The sequence below is a fragment of the Ananas comosus genome, linkage group 20, assembly GCF_001540865.1.
Source record: "Ananas comosus cultivar F153 linkage group 20, ASM154086v1, whole genome shotgun sequence".
Lineage (NCBI taxonomy): Eukaryota > Viridiplantae > Streptophyta > Magnoliopsida > Poales > Bromeliaceae > Ananas > Ananas comosus.
In genome coordinates this window covers 2,713,094-2,725,241 of record NC_033640.1, presented here as the reverse complement: position 1 = coordinate 2,725,241, position 12,148 = coordinate 2,713,094, and the positions used below count along the sequence as shown (strand labels likewise).

At 33.3% G+C, this 12,148-nt stretch overlaps 1 protein-coding gene and 1 non-coding gene across 3 annotated transcripts; both read right to left on the bottom strand.

Moving 5' to 3' along the window:
* On the bottom strand, window positions 1,506-1,585 carry TRNAL-UAG. Its single transcript has one exon. It is a non-coding gene; the product is annotated as a tRNA-Leu (tRNA).
* LOC109725986 (vacuolar protein sorting-associated protein 55 homolog) lies at window positions 3,538-11,838 on the bottom strand. 2 transcript variants are annotated; one of them, XM_020255404.1, is made up of 5 exons: window positions 11,738-11,838; window positions 10,533-10,584; window positions 6,721-6,760; window positions 6,549-6,633; window positions 3,538-4,053 (listed from the first exon to the last, which is right to left on the bottom strand). In XM_020255404.1, exons 2-5 carry the CDS (start codon window positions 10,563-10,565, stop codon window positions 3,870-3,872), a joined length of 342 nt encoding a protein of 113 aa, XP_020110993.1. In that variant the 5' UTR covers window positions 10,566-10,584; window positions 11,738-11,838; the 3' UTR covers window positions 3,538-3,869. The 2 variants fall into 2 exon arrangements, with proteins under 2 accessions (XP_020110993.1, XP_020110994.1); XM_020255405.1 differs by lacking the exon at window positions 11,738-11,838 and adding an exon at window positions 10,669-10,718.

Below are 12,148 nucleotides of genomic sequence, written 5' to 3'. Positions count from 1 at the left end.
TACGTTAATCACAAACTCTATCTCTTTATTCGGTGGCATACTAGACAACTCACGAGAAAACACATATAGAAACTCTTGAACTATAGAAATATCCTCGAGTTTTGGTGATGTTATAAGGACTTCCACTATTGTTGCCAAAAATGCTACACATCCATGATTCATCAACTATTCTGCTTTTGATGTAGAGATCATCCTGGCAAACAAAATACTCTGACAGCCTTTATACATATACTCCTCCTGACCTGGAGCGAAATATCACTATCATATCTCCATAATTAATCGTCGCATAATAGCGAGCCAACCAATCCATCCCAAACACAACGTCAAGGTTCTGCAACTGTCTCAAAAATAATAGGTCTACAGGCATAATCCACTACCTTAATTGCATTGGACACGACATGCAATACTCTCCCACATGCAAAGTATGATCAGGAATATGAACCTTACAAGCCCATAAGTTTTGAATTTAAATTAAATTAAATTTTTATGGAGGAGCAGCATTCTTAGCTCGAACCATGAGGCTTGGGTCATGACATGGCATATGATGGCTATTGCAAAATATACTTGAATAAAATAGCAACCAAAATATTTGCATTACAGAAAAGTTGTTTGAATGTTGATCTTTTTTTCATTATTAAGATTCGCCTAATAACCTACATGCTTTTATTTCAGCCTAAAAATAAATTAAAGCAAAATAAAAATTTTAAAAAAACTAAAAAAAAGGAAAAAGTAATATACTTGAATTTACTTGAATGAAATCGCAACCGGCATACTTGTGTTGTAAAAAATAGCTCCAATGTTGATTTTTCACTTTTTCGCTATTACGATTCATCTAATTGCTCAATGTTAAAGAAAGAGAAAAATTAAAAGAAAAACAGAAAAAAATAAAATAAAATTGATTTGTTATTCTTCAAGTAGGAAAAGGAAAAATGAAAAAGGCAAAAATGAAAAAAATGAAAAAAACAACGAAAAAACAAAATAAAAGTTGCCTGAATGTTGATCTTTTTGTGAGTGTGTGTGTGTGTGTGTGTTATATTAACATTCATCTAATTACCTACATGCTTTAACTAAAAAAATAAATAAAATTAAAAAAAAATAAGAGAAAACAGGGAAAAAAAATGAAAATCAATTTGTTTCGCTTCAAATAAAAAAAGGAAACAAATGAAAAGAGCAAATGTTTGCCTCAACGTAAAAGGAAAAATGAAAAAAAATCAAAACGAAAATCAAAAAATTGTGTAAAAAATAAAATAATTTATTTCCTTTAATCCAAAAAGGAAAAAAGAAAATGAGAAAAGAAAAATGTTTGCTTCAAATGAGAAAAAGGATAATTGAAAAAAGAAAATGTAAAATAGTTATAAAATAAAATATAGAATAAAATAAAGTAAAGAAAATTAAAATATGAATAAAATAAAAAAAGAAATTACAATAGAATAAAATAAACAAAAATTTAAAATAGAATAAAATAAAACTTAAAAAAAAAAAAAAAAAGAATAAAACAATTATATTGACAGCTGTGGGATTTGAACCCACGCCCTTTCGGACCAGAGCCTAAATCTGGCGCCTTAGACCACTCGGCCAAACTGTCAACTTTTGCTAAAAGTGGCTAAATAATTTTATTTATTCATTAGTATAATAGTTTATTCCTTTTCCATCTCTAGGGTATTTTCCCTTTACCTTGTGTAGTTTACATGCTTAACTATCTTTTGATTTTATTTTTGTTTTACTATAAGAACCTATGGTCAGCCAAAGTAGCAATGCGATGTATTTTGAAAAAGGATAATATCTAATATACCCTTCAAAACTTCTAAAGTATCTAATATATCCTTGGTTGACTATAATGTTTTTATTGATCTCTAAAAAATTTTTTAAATATCCTCAAACTCCTGCAGGTGTTTACAAATAAGGATAAGAGTTTAGAAGGGTGTTTTATTAATTTCAGGATAAATTTAAAATTTTGAAATAGTAGTTTGGGGAAAAGGATATGTATGTATAAATTATCTTTCTCATTCACTATCTTTCTCATTCATTCTACTCTTTCTACCCATAATAGGTATTGGTATTTATCCCAATTTCGTTCTCGCGTTATCAGTTGACAAGGTACACGCTATCCTATCCAATTATTATCATAGATAGTGTTTTATTAATGAGACGGAAGGAAAGTCTTATAATTCTTTGAATTATATATTTTGAAAATCGCTTGCTGTACTGTATAATGAAAAAAGGAATAAAATGAATAAGAATTGTAATTAGATACATCTCGAGTTTTTGAGAACCATTTAAATTTGAATGATTCCTTGATTCAAACGGTTCTCAAAAACTCATAAAAACAAACTTTCGTTATATATGGGATGATGTTTTTATCTTATGTATTCTTCATGTAGTGTATTCCCCACCAAACATTCCCCATCCAAACGCATGCTAAAACTCTTGACATATTTAATACCCCTTGGGATAGTCATCCTATTTAACAATATTGGGTGTTTCCACAAATATTTGTTTTATCAAAACAGATGATTCTAAATTCGTATCTGATCGGTCTCTTAGTTTCATTAATTTTTATTATTAAATTCAAGTTCATACTTTAGACCAATCAAAGAGCTTCAAGCCTAAACGCGAAAGAAAAGTTGAATGCATATGAATTTAGACCGATCAAAAAGTCTCAAGTCCAGACACAAGATGAGCGTGTGAAAGGCTACACAATCTCCCACAGTAAGTGACCCATGTTCTGTTCTGGCTCCTAAGACGTTACTCATGGTTCAGTTTATGTTGTTACGAGTTGCATTAGAGGGTCGATTAAATTATTTCAATCTCAGTTGTCCGGACATCTCTGTTTCGGGTCACCTAAAAAGACAGATATTTTATGCAAACAAATTCACTATTCATAGGCCCAACATGTATGAGCGACCGAAAAAACATCCGCCATAAGAACCCTAACGTGTTAGGGTGCCTCAATATATAAATGAAAAGATCTAAAGCTTATTAGAAAGACTAAAAAAAACTAGCGACAGTATAAGCACGCCCCTCCCATCTGCAATAAATCAAAGTTTAAAGAGTTTGGACGGTTTACTACTGATTTGTTTTCGATAATAGAGCTTTCAAATTGACGATCAAAATGAAATTTCATAATACATTATTATGTATTCCCTAAGAACTTGCTTAGAGATGTAAAACAGAAGTTCAATCTAGCTATTTTAAAATTAAAAAAAAAAAAGCAAGTAGAAGACTCCAAACAACAACGAAATGGAGCAATTTTAAATAAGATAATATTGTACTGGGGCACATCAACTCTAAAAGAGTACAGAAAATATTTAAAAAAAAAAAAAAAGCAGCAAGAGGGAAAAGCATGGCACAGAAATAGCTGGTAGTTTTTTACACTAGCCACAACAAGTAGATTTCTAAGGCATCACAAATCGAACTGCTTGGCGGAAACCTTTAACCAAGAGTTTGAATTCCACCTGTGTACATCAAAGGCCAGCTAACGACTTCACAAAACAATCAACAAGAGCGTTGTAACTTGGGACACGACAATAAGGACTATTGACAAAGCAAACGTATTGAACGTAGTACTATTCATAAGAAAAACTAGACCGGATTCAATGTACGTGCTTGCTCAATAGTTCATTGGTTAAAATTAGCATTATGTAACTACCTAGTAATGTAGAGATAGAATGCCCACTCTATCATAAGCATCATCACAGAATGTGTTAATGGGTTGATAAATTAGTTTATCCACTCAATCCATTTATCTATCAAGAAAAATTACCATGTAAAAAACTGTACACACCATTAAATAGGTCTACAAGTGCCAAATTTTCTCCTTTTCTCGCCTTAATTTTCTGTTTTAAAGTTAGTAAACGAAGGGAAACCCTTTACCAATCTTCGTCGAGGCTAGCTCGGTGGAAGCAAAGCACCGTGCAAACGAGTATGAAAAAGGATGTGAACTCGATGAACATGGCTCCGGTCTCGATCAAGTTAGCATGCCTAAGAATTGCTGGAATAGCAATGCTCCCCACAGCCGACGCGCCAGTCAGGAATTTCGCAGCATTTATCCAACTGAGACCAAAAAACAAAAAAAAAAAAAGCAGCAGCGAGAAATCTCTATTAAAATAATTTCCTCTTATACATTAGTAAAGAAAAGCTAGCTATGCACAAAGATTATTACTAGTGTGATAAAATGATATGGTATATAATCATGTGAGGGATACCAAATAGAACATTAGCCTCTGTTTGGATGTTCGAACAATTATCCCGTGGTAGCATTCTGGTACAGGGATTTTCTTTTGTTTGTGATTGCAAAAAGGTGCTTAGTTTTGTCGATTTCAACGTCCTTGTAATCAAGATACTCCAGGACAGTGCATTCTACTTGAAATATGATTTGCCATTCCACAAAAGCGAGTTATAGGTTGCATGAACTATGCAGTTGCGGACACCCTCTCATACTCTCCAGTGATCAAGTAACACGTGCCTTGAGTAAACAAGGAGCATCCAAATATCTGCTAACAGAATACAAAAGCTAAAGCAAAACAAGCATGCTGGCATGGAAGAGAGTTTGTAACTTCAGGTTGTTTAAATATAGTAAATCCAATTTCACCAAGGGTGGTAATTATTATATATGAATAATAAATAATAATATATAATAGGAAAAATATATCTATACATATAATAAAAGGCGAACCCTCAACATGCCACGCGTCGCCTCTGAAGCGAACCCCCGCCCTGCGGCGAGCTCCCCGCGTTTTGCGGGGGCCTCACGAGAGAGAGAGAGGGGGAGAGAGAGAGAGCATACAGAGAGAAGGGGAGAGAGAGAACAGAGGGAGAGAGAGAGAGAGCAGAGTAGAGGGAGAGAGAGAGAGAGAGAGCTCAGTCTCTCTCTCCCTCTCTCTGCTCGCGTGCGCCCGCGAGAGGGGACCCGCGCACATGGTAGGCCCCCCCCCGGCTCTCTCTCTCTCTCTCTCTCTTTCTCTCTCTTTCTTCCCCTCTCTCCCTCTCCCCACCCCCATCCCCCGGTGCCCTCCCCCTCTCTCTCTCTCCGCGCGAGAGGGCCGTGGGTCGGGTACATGGTGGGCCCTTCCCCTCGGCTCTCTCTATCTCTCTCTGTCTATCTCTCTTTCCCTTTCTCTCTCTTCCCACCCGCNTCGTTGCTTTTATTTGTATTTTCTGTTTTGTTTACCTTTAATATTTTCCGAGGCCATGTTCCCTCAACCCCTGTAGCCAAATTCATTTGCTAAATGAATGAAGCGGGTAGCGTGCTATCTTTTTCTCTCTCTCTCAAAAAAAAAATGATGGAGCCCAATAATAAACTATTTGTTTTGTTTGCTTTTTAAAAATAAACTTTAATTAAAAAATACTAAACTTTGATCTGTATTTGGATCCCTCAATTCAAACCAACAACACCACCAATCGCGCCTGGAGAGAGAGAGAGAGAGAGAGAGAGAGAGAATTTTATAGTTTTATATTTTAAATTTTATATATGAATTTTAAATTTCAAATCTTAAATTTTAATTTTTCCTTATATATATATATATCTAATTTTATTTATAAATAAATAAATAAATATATATATATATATATTTATTATATATAATTTTATATTTAATTTTTTTTATGTTTACAATTTTAACTTAGATCTTAAAATAAAAAAATTAAATAAGTTTGTTCAAAATATTTGGTAAATTACGCAAATTTCCCGCCGCGAAGCGCGGGCCTTCACTGGTATATAATAGTTTTCCATTCGTCTTTTCCTTTCAACCAAACAAGTGTGGTTGGAAAACTATTTTTCTTTTCCTACAAACCAAGCACCAAAAGGCGGTAAACTCTTTTTACACCGAAAACTATTTTTCAGTTTTATGTGGAAAAAAAAAATGACCCCCAAGCTATTAAAATTGTCTGGTTGAGTTGAGTTGGGTAAGGTTGAACTTCATTAATTACCGCTATCCTAACCTGAATCAAACCATCTCAGACAGGAGAGTACAAGATATTGGTGGGGTTGCAAAATAGATCTGCATAGATTAATGTTATCCACAAACAGAAAAAAATCCAATCATGACACTAAAGGCAAGTAGTAAATCGTCCACATCCACATAATTTGTGGCAACAGTAGGAATATAATACATAATATTGAGCTTTTGGTAGTTTCAAGAGTTAACAGTAGCTTAGTGCAAATCAAGCTATCTATACACATGAAAGTTCATTCTGAAATTAGTAATGTGCTTTACCCATCCTTAACTGATGATTTTTCATAACTCCGGGATTTCAGATAGAAGAGAATCACATATACCAGAAAAACTAGTCATATCCTTAACACACTTAAGCTGCACACAAAATCAAAATGTAGTTTTGCTATTTTATATGTTATGATAAGTCTATATGGTATATTGATGAAAAGTGAGACGATGAGTCAACCTATCCTCCTACTAGGTAAAAGAGAACAACGCAAAAATACTGACTTTTTGTTACAATAGTTTGAGATAGAATATCTTTGTAAAATTTTGATATATAAAATAGAATAAAAGATAAAAAAGAAAAAGTGATAAATGTATCAAACTCACCCGCCACCCTCCCTGCTAGTCAAGAATTGCGTGGATCCACCACCAAAAAAGAGGCAGGGCATAGGTACAACGACGTACATTAGAGCTGGGGAAATGACAACTATATTAGTACCATATTAGTAGCAATGCCAATAATGAGCTCACTAAACTCACAAAGCAGTTTATCATTCACCTGATAACATAGGCCACCAATTGTTGTATAGAGCACAGGCCTGCGTCAGCGGAACAACATTATAAATATTGTGTATCTTTTCATGAATATCAAAACTAAGAGGCTCACTGAACATTAGCAACAACTAATATTACTTTTGGACACATGGTGGCATATGTAATTTTGGTCCACACAATACAAAACGTTTTGGCCACAGGAAAAAAATAAATAGGTAAACATTGTGCTCATTAATTTGGATTCAAATTAAAACTGAGAGCCATATTTGAGCGATTACCTCAAAAGGCCAAATAATTTATGTTAATTTAATCTTGAATTTAGGGGATTTGAGTCCAATCAATTCTACATTTAATCTCAATTAAGACAAATTTAACCAGTAAGTGAGTTTTGTCTCATAACATTTATGGGTGGTTGAGATGCTATAAGTAACTTTTGAATGTAAATGAGTCAAAATATGGTTCAATTTGTGTCTGGGATCAAACTTAAATCAATTGGGTCAACTATGTTGGATTAGATGTAAATCTTTGAAAAGCTATGCTTCATCACATGCTTAATTTTAAGTATGAAGGACCTTCTGTGGTGATTAGAGGAACATTAGGCTTTTGAGTGATTTTCTTTTGAATGCAATCCCTTTAAAACTAAAGAGACAAAATATAAGGGGCTCAAAAAAAAAAAGGGAAAAAGTCTTGTTTAAAATTTGAACTGGATGATAGAATAAGATATGTAAAAGTCTTGTTTACCTAAATTACTGTATATGACAGAATAAAATATGAAATAAGAGGATCCTGCCAGTTGACAGAACATCCGTGTGGTTCATATTTCAGACCAATAAAGAAAAGAGCTCAAAAGCCCTCATTTCTCTTTTCCATTTCTTTTCTCCCCTCAAAATATCTCTAATCTCTCCAATTCCCTTGTCAATGCCACCCTAACTGCCTATTCTCTGCTGTGAAACGAAACGTACAGCAGTTCAATACAGAAATTCAGTTTCATATTAACAACAAATTGGTTTTGATTGCTTTTTCTGCCTCTAATATCTGGACTGACAAGGGAAAAAAGCTGCTGCCTGATATAAATTTGCTATGCAGAATTTTCCTTAGCTCTGATTAATAAGAATCAAATCTGTTCCCATTAAAGCCCTCTGATTTTATCTAAGGGGATGTTTGGTGGGGATGTTTGGTTCCCTGTAAAACAGGCACAAAAAGTATTTTCAGACTCATTTTTTTTTTTCCAGTCATTTGGTTATCTTTAAAATTTATTTTCATGTAAAATTGTTTTACATATTTGCCTCAAAAGTGGCCTTTTCATTTTCTGGAGCTTTTTGCCAGAAAACAAAAAGGAAAAATTACAACTACAGATGAAGGATGGTGGATCCGAAAAAACTTTTTAGATTCCACTACTTTATATGTGTTTGGTCATCCACTGTCATGTAAAGGGCCAATTAGAACAATTATATTAATTAACAAACAATTACATACCAGGCCACATTGAATGTTAAAATTTATAGTAATTAATTTGTACTAATTATTTTTTAGAGCCATCTTGTTTTGATAAATTAGCAATTATATGTTAGAGTATATACTCAGTTCATAAATTAACTATCTATTAAAAGTATAATAAAATTATTAGCTTGTTTATTATAATTACTGATTAGCTTGTTATAATTAATTATTATAATAACAAGTTATTTATTTTTAATATTATAGACTTATTTTAATAATTAGAAAAGTATCTTTTAAAGGTAGTAATCTCACCTTTCTCTGGCACTTGATATTTATATCCTAGGTTTTCCAAGCAACCAAACATTAACAAAGAAAATGGAGAATAGTATTCCATTTCCTCTTCTTGTAAACCAAACAAACATGTTCAGAACCAAACACCAAAAAGTATTAAAAAAATTCATAGAATTATTTTCCGACGAAAAGAGTTTTTCAAGGTTTTATAAGGAATGACCCAAGGATTTAAGTGTTCATCTGCACAGGTCATATCCATCGTGCCATATCGTGCCAATGGCATAGCTTAAAACTCTATATTCTAATTCTTAAGTAATTTTCCCAACAAAGTTCAAAATACTTGTAAAGATACATAATAAGCAGTTAGAGCATTTTGTTGCTAAAAAAATAAATATTTCATAACATTATGTGTAGGAACACATATATTTTTTGTGACCGATATATATCAGTACGGCCCGGCACACATCGTGCCGGCAAGTTTTCACCATGACCCTGTGCTGCGGCAATTAAATGCTTGGAATAACCCCAGGTGAATCAGCATTGTCAAATCTAGATTCATCAAAATAAGTTCCTATCCCCACAAGCTATGTATAGACAGAAGAGCAAAGAAGAAAATGATTTTTTCAAGTTGCAATACATGAGTTCTACTAAATAAGACCAAGAAGGCTGCAAGAAGATATAGAATCTCAAAAGATCCAAGGGACAACACGTGCCCCACCATGATATTTGAATAGAGGAAAATTGCATAGCAATATCTTTGTCATAGTTACAAAATGTATTCTTCTCAGAGACATAGCTACTGAAGTCAATAGCCAAGAACGTCGATGAAGATCTAAACGATTAGGTATCAACTATATGATCCTTTTCCGCCATTCATTTTTAAAGTTTTTTTTTTTTGTGGACAATGGATAGCTTTGGCCCCTCTAGTTTTTTAATATTTACTTAATAGTATGGTGCCAACATAACTCTCTCTCTCTTTCTCCTAATCGGTATACTCTTTTTATGGGTGAAACCGTGAAAATATATTAAAAGCTTATTGCTTATAGAGTCTTTTGTAATATATTTCTCTACTCGGCAGGGACGAAGCTATGTGGAGGCCCAAGGTGGCCATGGCCCCCCTCAACGTTTCTATATTTGCTTAATGGTCCTTCCAAATTTTTTTTGTTTTGGTGGACCATGGATAGCTTTGGCCCCTCTAGTTTTTCAATATTTACTTAATAGTATGGTGCCAACATAACTCTCTCTCTCTTTCTCCTAATTGGTATACTCTTTTTATGGGTGAAACCGTGAAAATATATTAAAAGCTTATTGCTTATAGAGTCTTTTGTAATATATTTCTCTACTCTAAAAACTTTATTTAATAATTTTTTAAAACTTTTATTTATTTTAGGTGAGCTCTTTTATTTGACTAAATCAAGAATTGTACTAAATTTAATAGCTATGTTAATTTTATTTGCTAAAAAAGTAAAAAAATACTGTTAGATTTAGTAAAATTTCTAAGTTATTTTAATGTAATAATATAAATAAAATAATTAGAAGCTAAACATCTGAAAATAAAAAAAAAATAAAGTTCATACTTTTACATTATTTATTTAATTAATAATTTTTTAATAAAAAAATTTTAATTAGGAAAAATTTTGTTTATTATTTATTACTAAAGTTTCTATTTAAATATATTTTGGCCCCCCTCAAGATTGAATCCTAGCTTCGTCCCCTGGGGGGGCTTAATTTTTAAGAAAAGGTTTAGTTATATATAATAGCAAGATGCACACGGATTGAAAATGCTAGTTAATAAACTTGGGCTGTGAAACTCAATAAAAAGACTGTAACATAAGATACTAAAAATAGAGGCAACAGCTATGAGCATGTATTTACAATCTCCAAGAGAGTGAAAAACATGAATTGATGATGCAATGAAGTAATATAGTTTATGCCACCTAGATAGAGATAAACTTCAACAAGAATCACTCATAGGCACATTATTAAGCAATCCTGTAAACAAGCTTCAGCAATATACGCTTATGTATCACTAAAATATAACCTTTCACCAAACAAGAAGCTATGAAACAAGTAAAGGTGCCATACCAGGATTTGCAGAAGAATACTAGCTGAGAACATAAAGGCAAGTCCAGCGAGCCTGCATGTAAGCAAGAACAAAGCAATGAAAATTCTCACTAATATGCAATAGATACAAAATAGGAAATTGGGAATTGGGACTTACACTGCAAAAGATGATCGATGTATAACAGTACAAAAAACCGCCGGGTCAGCATCAAATGCAAATATGTAAAAGCAAAGATTACAATCAGATCATTACACCAACATGTAGTGGAATATGAAGGATAGAGTTACAATGCACAAAGAAGTTATAGTCAAGAAAAAAATGATACAAGTAGAAGCATAAAACGAACCAAAAGAGTTTCAATGTTATGATTCAAAAAGCTATCTACGTTATCAAGTTATTCCAATACAGAGATCAGATTCAAGTGCTTCTCAAGGGCGTATTTGAAACAGTGTAGTGGCTTAATGATCATCAGAATTGAGTGGGTACTTCCCAACATATCTAGACTAGTGTGTGCACTCAATTAAATTGCTATTGTCGACCATCTACTTTAAACTTTACCGACATAACTTCAACAATTGGTAACATCTTAAAGCAAGATCAACCACCGCACAGCAGGGCCCAACTGGTCCCAAGAACTTTTAAGTTCCCAATCATATAGGCACACCGCCACAATTCCCAATCCCTTATGTTTTCTCAAGAATATTCATTACATTCTGTATGATTCTCACTGAAGCCCTCTTATAGGAAGACCACTCGGTGCAAGTAGTAACCCTAATTTGCAAATGGCCCTGTCGTTCTTAGGCATAAACCAAGCTATAACAGTGATTAATCCTCTGCTAAGGCAACTAAACCCTAATTTTTATCCAAACCCGAACTTTTATCCTTGCTCTCCATATTAAACAACCCCATAATTAGCACAAACATAATCGGATGTCTACTCAACCAATCGCCGAGAACATAAGGTCGGGATAATTCGTAAGAAAGGAAATTATAATCGGTAGATCAACAGGGTACAAAACTCTTCTCTAAAACCCTAGATTTCGGAGGAGGAGAGGGAACGGTTAGCCATAATTAACACAAAATCCATGGATTCGACCATCGAAAAAATTGTCGTAAAAACTAGAATCGAAAGCTACAACGAAATTAGAGACGAAATGGATACATACGATGATGTGTTTGCTGATAATAGCTATAAATTGAACGAGGAATTGAAGAGATCACTCACCTTCCACGGTCATCGCCATGGTCGAAGCTCCAAAGCAGCGAGAGGGGGGCGCGAGAGACGGAGCTTCGTGCGAAGTCGTTTTACTCGGAATATTTTTTATTAGCCGCAATTGCTTAAATAGCCGTCCAAAAGTGTTCAGAATTTTTTATTTATCCTTCTAGAATGCGAAAAATAAAGTGGCATAGAGCGCCGTGTCAACGCCAGCTAATTATATAACTTAAATTTAAATTTTATATTATAAATTTAAATTTAAATTATATTTTAAATTAAATTATAAATTTAAAAAAATATTTTTAATTTAAAATTTAAATATAAATTTTGATTGTGACACTCTTGTAACCTAGTCGGTCGGTTTCATAACTTCTGTCGTTTGATGACCTACGAGGTCGGTATATCCTTAGGGGTAGAATT